Source organism: Abrus precatorius, unplaced genomic scaffold (genome assembly GCF_003935025.1).
Source record: "Abrus precatorius isolate BTA unplaced genomic scaffold, Abrus_2018 Scaffold2, whole genome shotgun sequence".
Lineage (NCBI taxonomy): Eukaryota > Viridiplantae > Streptophyta > Magnoliopsida > Fabales > Fabaceae > Abrus > Abrus precatorius.
The window spans coordinates 17781212-17800063 of NW_020874362.1; the positions used below are offsets into that span (position 1 = coordinate 17781212).

Here is an 18852-nt window from a genome sequence, read left to right on the forward strand (position 1 = left end):
TATTATTTAATTAAGTTTTTCAAAAAAAATACCCTAAGGAGAGGAGTGTAAATTTTTAGTTTTTCATAGGAACAGAAATTTTTTTATAATATAAAAATACAGTTATATCCATTAGCAAAAAAAAAAATTACATCCCTTAATATTTTTAAACATAAATTTAATTTATGTCATATTTTATTTTGTGATTGTCTATTAAAAAATTTTATTATTAAATATTTATTATAATCAAAAATTAAGTATCAAAACGTCATCTTAGATCATTATAATTATTTTTTTTCTTTTTACATACAAATTTATATTATAATTATTTTATGTTATTTTCATTGTTATAAAAAAATAATTTATTTTAATAAATTTATTAATTTTCGTTGAGAGTGTAAAAATATTTAAAAATAAGCATTAATATTCTTTAAAAATAATATTTGAATATTTTTATATTGTTTTTAGATATGAAAATTAATAAAAGAAATATTACTTAGAGTCATAATATATTAGATAATATAGAATCTTAGATTATAAGAAGTGAGAATCTATTCCTATAATATTGATTAATGAATTTAATATTTTAGAAAAGTAGAGTTTTCAAATTAATTAATGATATTAGTTATTTATATATGTTTGATTTCTTTGCTATTTTAGAATTTAGAATTAGTATCATTAACGATTATGCCATTATAAAAAAATAAAATAAAAATTAAATTTTGATTGTTGAGATGTCTCTATTTTAATATATTTATACTGAATTCAACAAACAATTATCATAGAAGCATCATCACACATAAAATTAATCTCAAAAAAGAATATCAAACAATTGTACACTAAGTATGGAAATAATTATAAATTTCTTCAAATAATTTATACATACATAGTAAGGAATAAAACACTCAATCTCCCAACGTTTTTCTACTACACCCTTGAAAATAGATATGTCTCCCCTTACCTTAAAGTGTATACGGATTTTTCTTACCAACGTCTTCTTTCCACCACTTTTCAAATCATGATCCTAACCAAATAATCACACATAATCATAATCAATGTTAAGATGCATTAATCACCCAACCCTCTACTAGTAAGTTGAAATTATCATTTTCTAATTTTTGCAAAAAAAAAATGGCTTACGGGTCTTACAATTATTTTCTATGATGTAAATGGAATACTATAAGCCTAAAGGAGATTAAAAACAATTATTTTCCGCTCATAATGCTCTTGGGACAGCACTTCTAAACCAAAGGTTTGAACCCCAAATGCATTTTTAACAAAACAAAAAGCACCAAAATTATTTATTATAAAACATAGAAGGATTAAGTTAATTAAAACATAATTTAGAAACAAATTTTTTGGACAAAATCTCACCCTCATGCCACTGTTCCAGCACCCAAAAAGAGGGAAAAAAAATTAATCGGTTCAAAGTGTTCAAAATGATAAAAATAGGTGGAATATTAAAAAAATTTAATGAACTTACTTGGAAATTTAAGGGATTAAGACCAAAGATGATCAAAGTTCCTTGGGAGAAAGAAAATGGGCTTACAGAAGTGAAGGGAAGAAGTGGGAAGCTTTAGAGACTAATCCTTATCTTAAATAGTGAAAATAATAATATAATATTAGAATTTTTACTAATTTTTTTGTAATTAATTGAAACAATTAGATAAAAATTGAAAATTTAAAAATAATCATGAAATATATTAAACATAATTATAAAATAATTTTTGACACTATTGATCCTTTAGTTGGTATCCAAAATTTTTACATGCAATTTCTGCTTGAGCATATAACTAATTTACTTAAAATTAATCAGAAAATCCAAAAATACTCATTAATTACAAAAAAAAATTATTTTTATATTCCAAATAATATTTATAAATAAAATATAAATTTTTTATAATTTTTATTATTATTATTATTTTTAAAATAAAATATTATTTTTAACTTTATACAGCAATTTTAACCAATACAAATTGACACTTTTTGAAACTTAAAAAATTCAAAATTAAAAATTACCAAAATTTTCTTAAAACTATACCTCCCAAAAAAAATTAAGAACTATATTTTAACTTAGAACTATATTAATAAATTAATTGTTTAACAAAAACGAAAATGTTACAATCATTACTTAAAAATATTTGACCATTGCAATATACAATAATCACAAAATTAGTCATCCTGCATCATTGAATTAAATTCACATCCAACAAATTAAATCAGTCATCTGCATGTCACAAATTTATCCTAAGTCATTAAACTTTCACATCGAACAAACATATAAATTATAATGTACATATATAAATATATATATACACACACACATACATGTAACATTCTTATTTTTATATTTATTATTTTAGTGTTGAATGTTGGTTATATGTGTGAAGTTATTTAAATTTTAGAGAGTTTAAATGATGTAAGTTGCAGGATATCTCGCTGTGGCGAGAAAGAGCGTCCAGAATCAGGCTCTTTGAAGCTCTCTGGCTGTAGCAAGGATGCTCTTGCTATAGCTAGAATGACAGACAGCAAAAAAAAAATTTGTTTGATTTTTTCGCTACAATGAGAGAAGGGCTTACTATAGCGAGAGATAACTCGCTGTAGCGAGAATATTGTGAGTTAAGAGATATTTAAGGGTTTTCAACTTAGAAAACTTGGATTACAATCCAAGTTTTCAACCTCTCCCCTATTCTCTCTAGTCTCTAACCCTCTCTTTTTAGAAATTTCTACTAAACTTCGACTTTCCTTCAAATCTAGGTTTGGAAGTTCACCCAATCAACTCCAAGTAAGTTCTTGGAGCTTAGTTTCTCATTTTTGTTTGTTTTCTATGTTTCTCCCTTCTCAAAATGCTAGTTTTTGTGATATCTAGGAAATGCTAAGACCTTTCACTTAAAACCCCTCATAAACTTTCCTCAAAACTTAGTTTCAAGGTAAGTAGGGCTCTATTTTTCCATTTTAAGCATAATAAATATTTTATACCCATTAGAGTACTTTGTGTATGTGTTCTTATATGATTTTTATGATTGAATGATATTGGATTATATGATTTTATGTTGTATCTGTATGCATGGTCTAACCAGTGACTATTTACCTAGTTGTGTAAGACCTCAAGCACTACTGGAGGCATTGTATATCTGTGATCACAATGCACTGAGAGTGCATATATGAAAGAGAGAAATATAATAACTTGTGATGGAATATATGCATATGTGATACCTTGTTTTGAGATTGATATTATTATGTTCCTTTATGTTCCATGATTATGATTGTGTTGTGATGTTAGTCTTTAAAATAGTATTGTTTAAATGATAAGATATATATTTATCCTTACTAAATATTTCAGAAAACTAGGATGACGAGACCTCAGAAAAGAATTAGGCTAATAGACAGTTATGCACATAATAGACTAAACTATGTATTTAATGAGTGTCAGAGAACATGCTATTTTAAGTTTGCTGTCCATGTTGATGATGTACCTAAGAATATTATTATGTTAGAGATGGACCTATTTTATAGTATTCTCTTTGATTTTCCTACAAGTAAAATACACCATACTCTATGCATTTATATCTATAGAGGCACGGTTAGGACTCAAGTACACTTCACATATCTATTTACATATCATGACCATGACCATCTTGGAAGACCGACCCGAGTTATCGCTGAACATGTTAGAGGTGTTGAGGTTACAACTAATTCAGGAGATTTATATCTCGAATTAGATGATGACCTCAATTCTGAGGATTTAGAGGAGATAGAGAGATGACACAAAGATGACTAGTACTGAGTCCTCAGTGTTATGATGTCTTTTGAGATTGTTTTGGGACTGTATCTATTCTGGTTATGTAATTATTATTTGAGTCTTATGTATTTTGACAAACAGTTTGTAAATTATTGTATTTAACATATATAAATGCGGATTTGTACCCATATTTGTAAAATTATTTCCAGTTGATTATGATTTTTATTGCATTGTTACTTAATTAATATTGTAGGATTGGTAAATTTTATATCTAACTTTATTCACAAAGAAATATTTTATTTACCTGTAATTACAATGCTTGTCATATACCTAAAAATTCATATTTTATATCAAGTTTGTACAAATAAAACAAACAATCATTATAAAATTCAGTAATTACTCTCAAACTATCATTAATAAAAATTCACTTATTTAACATCTATTCACATGTACAAAATCAAAATCTAAACGTATCAAAGCATTACAAATTTAATTACTTAATATAATTTCTTATTTGTCATTACACATTTTTACATTTAAAATTTTATTAAGTATTTAATATTTTATGATCTCTATTTTATTTCAAACTAAAATACTTTTTAATTATAATTTATTTAAATTATTTATGATTATTTATTAAATAATTTTAAATTTATTATATCATTCTATTTTTATAAATTTTTTATTTCAATATAAAATTTAAATTTTTAAAGACCAAGTAAAAAAATTCATAAATTATAAATAAAATTAAAACCCTACATACTGGATTAAATAATTTCCATCATTTCTACCTTTTTTCTTTTACAGTTTTATTTATTTTTAATAACACAAAAATAATATAATATTTTTTCTTAAAAACTAATAAAATATTTAAATAACAACAACAAAAACAGAGAAATTATCCAATATACAATAACTTATATGCATGATTAATTTTTTTACATCATTTATACATTTGTAAACTTTATAAATTTATTTTTTTAACACTATATTAATTCAATATTTAAATTACAAATACAAAATTCTAGAAATTTTATAACATTAATAACGTTATATGCTTTATTAAATTATTTAAATCATTTCTACATTTTTTTACTTTTCAAATTTATTTTTAATAACACAATACATATTTAATATTTAAATAACAACTATAAATATTTGTTACATAATATAATAAATTACTACCCTTATATGCTTGATTAAATTATTTACATAATTTCTACATTTTTTCTTTTCAAATTTATTTTTAATAAATCTTTTATAATTTATTATTTAATTGACAACTACAAAAGTACCAGAAATTATAAAAGAAAATACTACCCATAAAAAGCTTTATTAAATTATTTACATCTACATTTTTTCCAATTTTATTTAATAAAACAATAACTTTATAAATTTTAAATAATGTCTAAATTTTTTTATCAATTATAAAAAATAAATTACTGACCTTATATGCTTGAATAAATTATTTAGATTATTTCTACATTATCTATCTTATAATTATTTTTTTATAACATATAATAGTTTTTATTTTAATTAACAATTAAAAAATTTATTTTTTTAAATTAAATACTATCCTAATATGCTTTGTTTTTACAAATTTTTAAACTAATTATAATTAAATATTGAAATTTAAACAAAAAAAATAAAAAAATTTACTAAACTATATAAGCTTCTTTTTGCCTTATGTTGTGATTTTAACAACATATTTATGGAATATATATAGCCTAAGTAATTTAAATAAAAGAGTGCATCTTCAGTCATTAATCAACATATAAAACATTTTCTCGTGACACATGTCAAGTAATCAACAGTATCACTTTCTCATGACACATGTTAGATAATCAACAATATCACTTCTTACCAGTCGATATTGTCAACGCACTTTAACTAACGTTTGTAGCTCATGTGTAAGCAATATAGGTTTGTTCCTCGTCACGTGTTAAGATCTAAACCTATATCGGACGATAGTGTATTAAAATAATAATAATAAAAATATAATACCATCCATACAGGTGTGATATTGTCAATAATATGGCAAAAAAAAAAAAACCACTAGACAAACCTATTTTAGGAAATAGCTTTTAAAATTGTATTATTTAGTTGGGAGTTCATTTTTATTTTTAAAATTCTTAATTTCAATATCTACGTTAATGTAAATTGAAAGTTTCAATAATGATTAATCCAAATAACAATTAATTTTAATATTTCTTTTAGTTTTTGAATTAATATATTTAATAAATGCTCGAATGGCTCAGTGGCTTAGAGCGTGCAATTGTTAATTGTTAACCACACGGTTGAGGTTCATGCGCTTCCTCTGGTGCAATTATTGAATTAATCAATATGACCTAATTAAATATAAATCACCCGTTACCAATATTGGTTTTAAATTCCTTTTTTACCCTTCCTGTCATAACATTTCTTTATATAAAGGCTTAGCTCTTGCAATAAAATGAGTAATATAATACTTTATACATTGCCATCGTACCCTTTAATCTTGTTTGCCTCTTTTGGAGTTCTTACAACCTTGCAACATCCCATGTAGCGTCATGAATGCTGGCTACCATTGCACATTGCTGTTAGTGCTACATTCATTTTTTATATTCGACTTCCTTCTTTTTGTCCTCCTTTCCTTCTTTTCCTCTTGGTCCTGTGCTAGACAACTGTAGTGGGTGAATGTGCATCAATTGTATAATCTTTAAATTTGACTCAATGCATAACTGAAAGTAGGCATGCTTATTTAGGATCTTGTCAATCTCACGAGTCCAACTGCTAGAATTGTACAATTTCATGTCTCTAGGTAGAGAAATGGAGTTTATTTGCTCTGGGTGCTAGACTAGAGTAAATTCATCCACATCATGCTCAGTCTGAATTATTGGTATGTTGCATAAGGTAACTCCCACTTCCTAACTTCATGTGGTCCCAGGTAGACATTTTACATGGAAAATTACTGTTCATCATTTGAAAAATTATAAACATTACAGCTAAAGTTTTAAAGCTCATGCCTTGAATTGTAGAAGGATCAAAAAGGCCCATGAATAAAATTTGCAACAATCAGGGCCATCAATCCTCAAAGTTTATGCCATACATAAATAGCTGAAAACCTTCCTTGCTGCTCTGCTTCTATTTGGAGGCCAGCGTCCAGAAATTTAAAATAAATGAGGGTGAAGCAGCAAACCAACTCATAAATGCCATGGCTGTTGCTGTCTCAAACCGGCTGCAATGGTTCTGCGCACAATCATTCAGATCATTGCCAATGAGGACTGTGATACCAGCTGAAGCACAGGCTGCAGAAAATGTAAGTGTTGAGGTAATCTGCAAGTAGAATTCACAGGAGAAAAACTTAGTCTCATAGAAAATTAAATTTCAAGAAAGTAACCGTATGCATGCCTCTGCATTCTTCTTATGCATTACAGCACAGTACACTTTTTTTTTATTTGAAGCAGTACGCTATACTGATAAAACAAATGAATGAATGAACAAATATTCCCAATAATAGGGTAACTGAAACTATTGACTCCTGCATCATACCACTTACCATAACTAAGAATAATGTTAAAAATACTAAATGATCAGTTCCATAGCTAAAATGAATTTTGCCTATGCATATATAAGTCTTTAGCCAATCATACGGTCAGGTACAAGTCTTACATTTATATTTCCTTAACATGATGCTTGTCCCTGGTTGAAGACAGACAACTATCAAGTATATGATTGTATTTTTAAAGCATGATGACATAACTTTTTCACTACAAAGTACAGCCACCATGGTTACATTTTTCTTGGATGAGCTCAAAGAGAGTTTTTTTTTTTTTTCCTTTTTTTTTCTCCAGAGTGGTCAACATGAGAGTGGCGAGGATAACATGAATTTTAAAAGATTAATTACACAAGTTAACAAAGTTCAACAGCAATGTCTTACCCCATCACCAATAGAGAATAAGCTGACAATTCTAGAATTTCGGTAGCCACGTCTTACTAAAATGGCATATATATCAGCAATTCCCAAAGAGAGGCTCCACAAGCTTTGCAGACTGACAGCAGCAACTAGGTAGCTGGTACAGCAAATATAACAAAACCTGTTATGCTATGTTGAAAATGAAGACTATGAGAACGGAGCCATCACCAAACCCTAATGATCATCTTTGCATAATTACAGTAGAGATACAAATAAAGATTTAAGGAGGTGGAGTTGCCTACAATATGGAACATGACTTTCTACCGTTCATACCACAGTCTTCATATGCTCTCAAATCTTCTTTTCATTACATGTCTAAGATTTAGACTCCTAATTCATACTCTGTACAAAATCTTCTCTTCTCACACAAAATTTATTACTCCCCAATAGAATAGAGAGGCAAATGCAAGTTGATATTCAGATGGAAAACTTGCACGTAAATACTAATAAAACATTTAGTCTAACTTTATATTACCAGCCAACGGATTGCTAAAATCACAGTCTCTAACACTCTTCCATTTATTAGTTGAAATTCATTGAAAAATATAAAATCGTGACTGCAACTCAGCAAATTATGAGTATTTTGAATAAATTTCACATGATTTTGTGATTTTCAATAAACTGAACGCATTTCTCTATCTAATTAGACTATATTATTTGTAACTGGAAAAAACGATAAGAGAATCCAATCGATTTAAAGAACAACAACAAGAACGAGGGCTTATGGCAGAATTTCCCAATTCTTGGGCAAAGTAGGAATGAAATGGCCCGAAGTAGATTTGAAAAGGGAAATTGAAGATACCGGAAAGCAGTGACGGAAGGGAAATCGGAGGTGGTGGCCATGACAGAGAGGGAAACGAGAGCGAAGGAGAACTGAAGGAGGCGCAAGAGGAAACCGCCGAGGGTGCCAGGCATGCCCTGCGTGTCTTTCAAGCTGTGTCTGGGCATAGCAATTGCATTTGCATGCTCAGTCATGGGTGGTGCTTCGATTGGATGAACCGAAGGGTGAACCATCGACATGGACATGGCAAATTGCCTAAGAGACAACGATAATGCCCTCTTCTCCTTTTCAGCGCTTTTACAATCTTTTTCTTTACTTTACTCTATCAATCGCTGCTACTGGTAACGTGTGAGTAGTTTCTCCCATTATCGGTGACTTTTTTACAAAATTATATATATATATATATATATATATATATATATATATATATATATATATGATAAATCGGTCCTTCTAGGATATATGGTCTTCATTTTTTCTTTTGTGTTATCTTTTAAATACAATTATTATTTTTTAATTGGATAAGATAGTTGTATTTAATATAATCATGAGTTACTGATGTATACACTTATAATTTTCTAAATATACTTAAAGAAACTGAAGTTAAATTTTGTTTAAGAATATATAATAAAAATTAATAAATTATTATTATTTAATAAAATTAAGAATCTTATTAATTAGTTAAGAAATTAATAATTAATTTTTTTTAAAATCACATTAAAATATTAGCAATTATGGGTAGGATAGAGAAAAAGATCTGCGGCTACGAGACAGAAGGTACATATTTCACATTAAACCCACACTCACTGGTGCACACCTGAAAAATACTAAAATTGCTTTACCTTACTTGTAGGAGGATCAAACCCACTCTTAATTGTTCTATGGAACTTTTGCCATCAATTGTGAATTTTTGTTCATCCACAATTCTGTTTAGCAATATGCTTTATGGATTTGTGTATTTTCATTTGAGACTTATGTACTTTATATTTATTTTTCTTTTTTTTTTTAAGGATTTTAATGTTATTTGTAATTTAATGTTAAATCAGTAAATTAACCTGTAAACTCATGGGTATCTACAGGATTGGGGTCAATTTTTATTTTAAATAATGCTATTCATTCTTTGATCTGATTAGTATATTTAAAAAAAATTAAAGTAAATAACATTATTTATCCATTAAATCCTTTGATTTTAAATACAAAATACCATTTTAAGTATATATAGAATGATTTTACATACATGTTTCAAAATAAAAATTATTTAACTTGGTTAGTATATATAATGTGTGACACGTGTAGAGAGAGGAGGAAGGTGGAAAGATGCCACTTACGGTCTTATCACAGGTAGGGGAACAACCAAATAAAATTTATATATGGTCTTTATTTTTTTTTTATATCTTTTAAATAAAATTATTCTTATTTACTTAGATAAGATTTATATTTAATATGATCGTGAGTCAATTTTCTAAAAGTATTTAAAAAACTGAAGTTAAATTTTATCTGTTTTTACATGTGTCTAAAACTATACAATAAAAATTAATAAATAAATATTATTTATTAAAATTTATAATCTTATTAACTAGTTAAAAAAATTAATAAATAATATTTCATTAAAAATTACATTAAAAATATTTTCAATGACGAAAGTGATTTTTTAAATGTTTTGAATGAAAAATTCAGTAATTAATATTACTAATCCATTAAATTCTTTAATTTTAAACAAAATTTTCTTGTTAACTTTGAATTTAAGCATTTATAAATAATTTTTTTATATATAAAAAGTAGACATTTAGAACTCATTTGATAAAACATGAGTAGATAAGGCAACGATAGAATGGACAGATAAACAAATATACAATGCGACCAAAGAAGGATAGACTCTCACTATATTATATATTTGATGTACATTAGGATAAAAATTAAATTTTTATTTAATTTTTTATTCAATATATATATATATATATATATTAAAATAAAAATTTTATGTACATATAATATTAAAATTTGATATTAAATTAAAATAGTTTACAATTAAAATTTATTTTTAGGAAGAAATTATAATCAGAACAAAATATTATAAATTTTTAAAATATTTAATTTTTAAAAAAATTACTTTCTCTCTTTATATATATATATTTAAATGAAATAAATATATATATATATATATATATTAAAAAATTACTTTCTCTCTTTATATATATATATATATTTAAATAATAATATATATATATATATATAATATTTATTTCATTTAGATATAAATTTATCACTATAGTTCTAAATAAAAAATAAAATTTAATTAATACATATTGATAGTGTAAAGTAGTTGTACAGTATCATGTAGTCATGAATTAAAAATCAGTAAAAATTATTAATATTTATAATAATTAAATTAAAATTTATATTTTCTATATATTCAAATTGGTTGAGATAATCAAATATTTACATAAAAATTGAATTCTAAGAAGTATTGAAATATAATTTATTGAATTTAATATTTTCTCTGTTTATATATAAAATAAAGTAATTAAGTGTTTTTTTCTCTCTTAAAATGAGAACATTAATATAATATTTATTTATATAAATTTTTTATATTTAGGGGTGTATTAGATTAAGATTTTAAAAGACTTTTTTAGTTGAAAAAAGTTCTGTAGATTTTAAAAAACTTTACAAGATTTTTATGATTTTTAATTTAAAATTAACTAATTTATTGAAAAAAAAAACTATTTAATTTTCTTTTTCAATTATTTTCTCCTCTATTCCGGTTAGAATATAAAAATCATGCATCTACCTAATAAACTTTCATTTTTTTTTTCGTAGAATCCCTCGTTTCCGCTTACACAGTCATTGTAATTTGCATTGATATTTAAAATCTTCTCTAAGTATTTAAATTCAAGACCATAATTAGAATAATTCTTATTAGTTGATGTATGTGCTTATGGTGTGTGTGTGTGTGTATATATATATATATATATATATATATATATATATAGTTAGTTAGTTAGTAAATAAAATTACTATTAATATTTAATAATATTAGTTATAATATAATATAATAAAAAAATAGTAGCTAAAATGATTTTTTATAGTAAAGAAATTAAAAATTAAAAAATTTATATTTTAAAATTAAATTATTAATTAATAAATTTATTTAATAAATTATTTTACTATTAAGTTTAAATAATGTTAATTATTATATATTCAAAGATTTTATAATTAGTTTTAAAGTCTTTAATTTTAATGTCGATCAGTAGTAATCTGTCTACGAGTCTGCAAAATATAATTATTTTAACTAATGTCTAATACAATGAAGAAAGTATACTCACATGAAATAAAATTATAAAAACTAAAATTAAAATAAAATTGATCTATAAAGACTGAATCCTAAATTTAAAAAAACGAAAAACTAAAATTTTAATATATAAAAACAAAACCAAAGTCAAAATAAATTATATGGAACAAAGATATATTTAAACCAACGAATTATTTATCTGATTATATTACGATTGCTTGATGTTACATAACATAAGTTCCAAGTCTAAAGAGGTAGCATAGCCCTTAATTTGGTGGCTTTTGGCTAACCCATTCTCACCCTCTCCTGTCCTTGTCATGTCATCACTTATTCTCCCTGCTCTAAGTCATATATATATATATATTGGGATGCTTTTTTGAGTGAGGAGAGACGCAGTTGGACAAGAGAGACCCTTCACGAAATGCTGTCCTCAATCGTTACAAACACCACAAAAATCTCATCTTTCAACGTTAGTTTTAAGAAACCACCATCTTTTCCATCCAATGTTTCACCTTGCTCTCATGAATTCTCTCTCCTTTCCCTTTCTTTATCAGGTACTTCTTTGCATAATTGCTTGTTGTGCAGGTTTCAGAAGAGTTCATATTATTATTATTATTATAGATAAAGCAGAACTACTGCTATTTTTAACATCAGAGAATGGTTATGCCATTTTGCAAAATTGCTTGGAAACACCCCTACTCTTTCACCTGATGTTATTCAAACCCTTCTAAAGTTTACCATTGACAACAAATGTGGAGCATCATACATAATATGTGAAATAAGTTATTCAGTTTTCCATTTTTACTTCATAGGTTTTGATTACACCTGATACAAAGCATTCTAGGGTCTGCATGCTCTCCACTTGTTATACATACTAAGAGATGTCAACTTTACTAGGAGATAAAACTCTGGTGTTTGAATTTAGGAATTTGCAGGGCTAGTCAAGTTGTTGATTTGTTTCCAACCGTGTCCCCTGAAGTTATTGTCCGTGAGGCAAAATTAGAGGACTATTGGGGAGTGGCAGAGACTCACTGCAACTGCTTCTTCCCTGAATATTCATTTCCATTAGATTTTGCGTTGCGGATAGATAGATTAGTGGTGGCTATGTTAGCAGCTATGTTAGCTGGATTCTTTAGGCCAAGAGATTGCAGAAGAATATGTTTGGTGGCTGCTATTGGCAGCTCAATTGATGGCAAATTCAACCTCAACAAGGGATATGTGGCTGGTATATTAACAGTAGACAATGTTGCAGACTTTCTACCGAGAAAGGGGCCGCGGCGACATAGAAGGTGAGTGCAGTGGAACACTCAAAACTTGGATTAGTAATTCAGAGTTATCTGTCTTTAGGCCCAAAGATAACAATGGCCTAGTGTTGATAAGGTTTTTAGAAAGTAATTTTGGGAGAAGAAAACAAAGAGATAAAACAAATAAAATCTTTTTGGTAAGCTAAAATTAACTTATGGACCTCATGTTATAGAGAAGTTTATTGATAAAGCCTCCAAAATGGTAGAAGAGTATAAGAGCATGTTTGATTTTATTTTTAAAAACTAAAAACTGTTTTTAAAAAGGAAATCTAACATACTCCAAGTTTAATTGTTTTATCTCCTCATTTTCTTCTTTTATAAGTGCTTTTGCATAAGCTTATCCAAACTGGGCAGTGTTGTCAACTTTTGAGGTTTAAGTGTGTCTTCATGCTTCACCATCTTCCTTCAGATTCTGACTTCTAATTAAATTGTTTGTATTATGTCTGGATGATAGATTTTATAAAACAAAACAACTGATGGAAGAATTTTGTTATGAACTGGAAGAAATGCTTACAGCAAACCAGAGCAGAAGCTCCTAAGAGAAAACATAATTTCTCTCTCAAACACAAAAAGCAAAATGCATAACTAACTCCCATTATTCTCCCAAATTCCCTACTCCCCTAACCAACTTATCAGCTCAGCATTCTCCTCACTCTCTAATCTTACATCATTTAAGCCCACATTCTGGTCCAGTACTCTATCACTGGACCTTGACTTCTATATAAATTATTCTTGTTATTTGTACCTAGTAGGATAAGCCTATTGTTGTTTGTTGTTTTATGTTTATACCTTGACTAGTAAAATCACTACCTCAATATACAAAATTCTAATTTGGAAATGGATACTGATGCATAAGTTCATAGTTTTGCCATGAAATAAAAGATGATACATTTCGTCAATAAAAGTTTCAAAATGATGTTTATATCCACTTTAAATCAAATTGGATTTTGTACTTTTTCCTTGTCGGCACATTATGCTCAAGTATTAAACTTCAGAACAGTATTGTACTATATATGTTTATTAACCATTTAGAACGTGACCTATTTCGTATAGGAATCTCCTAATAAAATGGACTTTTATTGGAAGGGAAGAGAGCTGTTTGCTCCTTGAAGAGGCATAAAGCATTTTAGGGAAATGAACTTTGTTATATACTTGTGCAGCATGTTACTGACCAAACTTTTAAGCAGCTATGGCCTTTATAGCAGCCATAGAATTTCTTGCCAAGATTCAGAATGAACAAATCTTGTGTGTTTCAGCATTGCTGAATGAATTCCTCCCAGGAATGAGAGCACTAAATCATTTTTGTAGGCTCTTGCATCTTTTAGAAGATATGAATACTAGCAACACACTCTTTAACACAATTTCTTTAAAACACTTTTTATTATGGACTAAAATTTATTAAAAACTGCAAAAGTACGAGAAAAAAATATTAATTTAATAATGAAAAAAAGTGAGACCAATATAATTTTTGTAATTTTCAATAAATTTTAATCAATATTAGGGAGTGTATTGCCAGCATTCATGCCTATTAGAATAACCTTTCTTTGTCTCCTTAATGATTAACTTCCATTTTATTAAAAGCCATTATGATTTTACCATTTGACTCCTTAATGACAGTAAAATAAAATATTTTTGTTGTAGGACTGGAATTGCATACATATCAAACGTGGCAGTTAGGGAAAATTTTCGGAGGAAGGGAATAGCAAAACAATTGATAGCAAAGGCAGAATCTCAGGCCAGAAATTGGGGCTGTCGTGCTATTGCATTGCATTGTGATTTGGACAATCCTATGGCCACAATGTTATACCAAGGCCAAGGTTACAAATGTATTAAGGTGCCAGAAGGAGCAAAGTGGCCTCAGCCAAAGACCTCACCAGATATCAGATTCAACTTCATGATGAAACTTCTCAAAAACTAAGAAGCTTCTATTTAGACATTTCAGGAGGAAGTATTATATACTGTACAACATATTATTATTATAAAAATAGCATAAGAAGTGTTTGAAGGGAACTCTGTTATTTGAATTTGTATATAATGTAAATACATGAATTACATAGAAATTGCATGTTTGAATTCGTCCTTTCAAGGCTAGAACACTGTGGAGCTTCACAAATAATGTCTGGAAAATAAAATGAAAAGATAAAATTAAAGCAAGAAATATACAAAGAAAGAATTTTTGTTACTATGAGCTTATGACAACAATCCTTTAGATAGGCCTTATGACCCATCTAACAAGTGTCAGTTTTTAAAGTTAAATCAATCGTGATTAGAGATAAAAATAGGCCAAACTATTTGACAAGAGTTTCTAGCCTAACTTTTCTAAAGCTTAGTTCAATCTAGCCTATTTAATTAATAGTCTTAATTTAGACTTTTTAAAAAAATTAATTAATTAGATAGGATAGACTTGAGCTTAAGAAAAAGTCTATCAAGTTTATTACAATGACCTGTTTAAAACTTATAAAATTTATAATAATATATTAAATAAATTAAATCTTGAAATAAATAAAATCTTAAATTAAAAATTTTAATCCTTTTTATTAGAGTTGAAGAATGTCTCTAATACATATTCTCTAAGAGTAAGAGCCTTATTTGTTAGAGTTTTTTTCATATATACATTGATTTACATTTGCATTGTTTCAATTACGTTTATTGCTTATTCATCTTATCTAGTAATGGAAATAGGCTACGCTAGGTTAGGCTTTGCATAAATAGGCCTGACTTGTTTAATAATTTTGAAATCTGAGCTTAGTTTATTACTTGTCATAAGCTTTTTATTGAGCCTAACCTTACATTTTTAAAAGTCTAATTTGGCCTATTAGTCTTTTTAATAACCTACTTAGTATTGAGACATTCAATAAGTCATTAAGTTTTCTTGTAAATAAGCTATTAAACTATCTACATAGATATGTCTTTTTAAAAGTCATAAAAATAATATTTAAATAAACTATTTAAGCTGAAGATGATTGACATTCATCTCCCACTTGAGGGGGAGTGTTAGTGACGTCTACATAATTTTTTCCTAATTCTTTGGTAAATTTTATTGGTCAATTATATATTTCCTAATATAGAACTACATAATTATAGACTTGGATGTAAGTAGGAGTTATAGGAATTAAATTGATTGTTTCTTCTTTTAAAAGATCACAAAAGATGTTTTATGAATTTGTATTTATAAAGTATATTGTAACTTAATTTTTCAAGAAATAGAGACACTCTTTCTATAGTTAGATTGAAATTTTTTATACTTCTAATATCTTCCTTTCTTAGTAAGTATATATTAATAAAATAATAGATTTATGTTTTTCTAATCTTCTTAAACTTTATTAATATACATTTGATGACGTGTTATGATTATTATGGATATACAATATCTTGTAATTACTTGTTTTTTTTTTTTTTTTACTTTTATCCAAAATGAATTGAAGTTGATCTTTATGAATGATGCACGTAGCAAATTTGACTGAGTTACACTATTAGAATTTTGGGATTTTTTTGCAAAAATTTCTGAAAAATTTGTAGAAAAACATATTTCATGCAAATTTTGCTCTAAATTTATTGTTGTAGGAAAAATTTTTGTGAGTAATTATTTCTGTAAAAAATAAAATCTTTAGGTAATTTTTCTACAAATTTTAATAGAAATAAATTTATAGATAATTTTCTGCAAAAATAATTTGCAATAGAATATCTAAAAAATATATACAAATAAATCTGCAGAAAAATCCTAACAAAAATTTACAGAAAAATTTGTATGTAAATTTTTTTATAAAAAAATTGTAAGAAAAATCCTCAAAAAAATTTGCAAGTATTTTTATTGTTTTTAAGGAACATGCAAGAAAGTCTATAAGGAAATTTCTTACAAATTTATGAAAAAAATTTCCTACGAAAATAAGAAAAATTTGTAGAAAAATTTATAAAGAGAAAATATTTTATACAACTAATTTTACAAATAAATTTGTAAGAAAATTTTGTAACTTTATTTTGTTGTCATTAAATTAATATAAATCCAAATTAATTCACAAAAAATAGATAAAATATTTAAAACAAATTCTTAATAATTTTCTATCAAAATTTGATAAACCATTAAACTACTAAAATTTAAAACAGATGACCACAATATTTACTTTTGTATATGTGATAAATCCAGATTTTACTATGTTTTCACGTAATTTTCTATGTTGATTTTGATAGCAAAATGTAATTTAGAAGGTGAAAACTACACAAAAATATATAAATGTTCAATAAAGTGAATTTTTGTCTTTAATAACTCAAATTGTGTGAATTTAATAGAATTCTAATGTAATTTTGTAATTAATAAAGAGGTGAAATCATTCTTCACTCCATTCACATATTATTCCATTACCAAATTTGTCATTCTATTTTGCTGTGATTTTATGATTTTTACACTTTATTGCTTTTGTTCTCAAATTATTCAAAACATCTCCAATATTTATTTGGCTCAACTAGTTATTGATTTGTGAAATGGTAATTGATAAAATTAATCCCTGAGGACAATACTTGAGACTCAAATGAATTCTAAATTTTATTACTTACTACAATTACCTAGTACACTTGCTAGTTAGTGTTTTCTCAGCTTTGTGACAAGTTTTTTGTGTCGTTGTTAGAGATTATTTATTTTCAATATCATTAGTGGTAGAGAGATAGCTAGATTGAACATTTCTTTTTGTTGTCTTTCTAATTTTTCTGCATAAATTTTTTTCTTACATTTTGTGTAGTTTTTTGCACTATTTTCTGCATAATTTTGTTTTGCATCTTTCAGCATAATTGTAAATTTCATTTTGCATAATTCTCTGTTGATTTCTGCATGAGTTGTTTTGCATTTTTCTGCATGACTGTTTAATTTATTCTGCATTTCGTAGTTTTCTGCATCATTTTGTTCTGCATTTTGCTGCATAATTCTATTTTGCATTTTTTTTCATAATTGTAAATTTCATTCTACATAAATTTCTATGTTTTCTGCATGTTATGTTTTGATTTGAATTTTCTTTCTTTCTTTTTGTATACAAGGAAAAACCAAAAGTAAAGTTGCTCTGTTGTTTAATGGCAACCAACATGTATCAGAATTTCTATCAAAGCCAAGTTACAAGAATAGGAGCTCATGAAGTAGATGCTTTTGAAGATTTATTTAATAATTTTCAAGCTAGAGTTGCCCAAACTAACCCTTTGGTGTGATTTTTACAATGAAAACCATGTGAATGAAATCTATGATGTGGTTGCACCAGAATTTCAAGAACAAATCAATTATTAAGGAAATTTTCAAAGATCTCAACCTATCTTCCTCCTACATATCAATATCAAGCTAACATGAGTCAGCCATATTATGATTGGAATCAACAAATGTCTGCTGCAATAACACCATTCTCCAGTCCTCAATTTTCACAGCTTTTCTTTCAAGCATCATATTCTTAACCTCAAAAAGAATAACAACCTTCACAGACTCTTCCAAAAAGAATGAAGGAACCCGAAAAAAATTTGCTCCAATTCATGAAAGTTACTCAGTCAAGTTTAAAGAATTAAGAGGCATTCATGAAAAAGATGGAGGCAACAAAAGGATTGCAAGGGAGAGCAGTTAACTATTTTAAAGAAAGAAGAACCAAAGGACAGCGGCAAGACGCAACTAGAAAGAAGAACCAAAAAGCGGTCATTTGAATATGCATCTAAGTCAATAGATGAAGTTAAATACAAGAAGCTTCCATTTCCTCAAAGAGAGCAGAATTCTAAGCAAGAAAAATAGAATGATGATTTTACTATAAAAGAAGTCCTTGCTGCAATTACATATCAAGC

The 18852-nt window shown here is 26.7% G+C and overlaps 2 protein-coding genes across 2 annotated transcripts; one reads left to right on the forward strand and one right to left on the reverse strand.

Moving 5' to 3' along the window:
- Positions 1 to 6135: 6135 nt before the first annotated feature.
- On the reverse strand, positions 6136 to 8830 carry LOC113858572 (CASP-like protein 5A2). The gene is made up of 3 exons (XM_027491268.1): positions 8479 to 8830; positions 7641 to 7773; positions 6136 to 7036 (listed from the first exon to the last, which is right to left on the reverse strand). Exons 1-3 carry the CDS (start codon positions 8700 to 8702, stop codon positions 6845 to 6847), a joined length of 549 nt encoding a protein of 182 aa, XP_027347069.1. The 5' UTR covers positions 8703 to 8830; the 3' UTR covers positions 6136 to 6844.
- Positions 8831 to 12134: 3304 nt separating this feature from the next.
- Positions 12135 to 15126, forward strand: LOC113858046. The gene is made up of 3 exons (XM_027490462.1): positions 12135 to 12300; positions 12672 to 13035; positions 14692 to 15126. Exons 1-3 carry the CDS (start codon positions 12168 to 12170, stop codon positions 14966 to 14968), a joined length of 774 nt encoding a protein of 257 aa, XP_027346263.1. The 5' UTR covers positions 12135 to 12167; the 3' UTR covers positions 14969 to 15126.
- Positions 15127 to 18852: the final 3726 nt, after the last annotated feature.

Coding starts and splice junctions, on each gene's coding strand:
- LOC113858572 (XM_027491268.1), bottom strand. CDS start 8,702: ATGTCCATGTCGATGGTTCACCCTTCGGTTCATCCAATCGAAGCACCA. Junction 7,774..8,478: donor CCTTCCGTCACTGCTTTCCG/GTATCTTCAATT, acceptor TTGCTGTACCAG/CTACCTAGTTGCTGCTGTCA. Junction 7,037..7,640: donor TATTCTCTATTGGTGATGGG/GTAAGACATTGC, acceptor TTCTACTTGCAG/ATTACCTCAACACTTACATT.
- LOC113858046 (XM_027490462.1), top strand. CDS start 12,168: ATGCTGTCCTCAATCGTTACAAACACCACAAAAATCTCATCTTTCAAC. Junction 12,301..12,671: donor CCTTTCCCTTTCTTTATCAG/GTACTTCTTTGC, acceptor GTTTGAATTTAG/GAATTTGCAGGGCTAGTCAA. Junction 13,036..14,691: donor GGGCCGCGGCGACATAGAAG/GTGAGTGCAGTG, acceptor TTTTTGTTGTAG/GACTGGAATTGCATACATAT.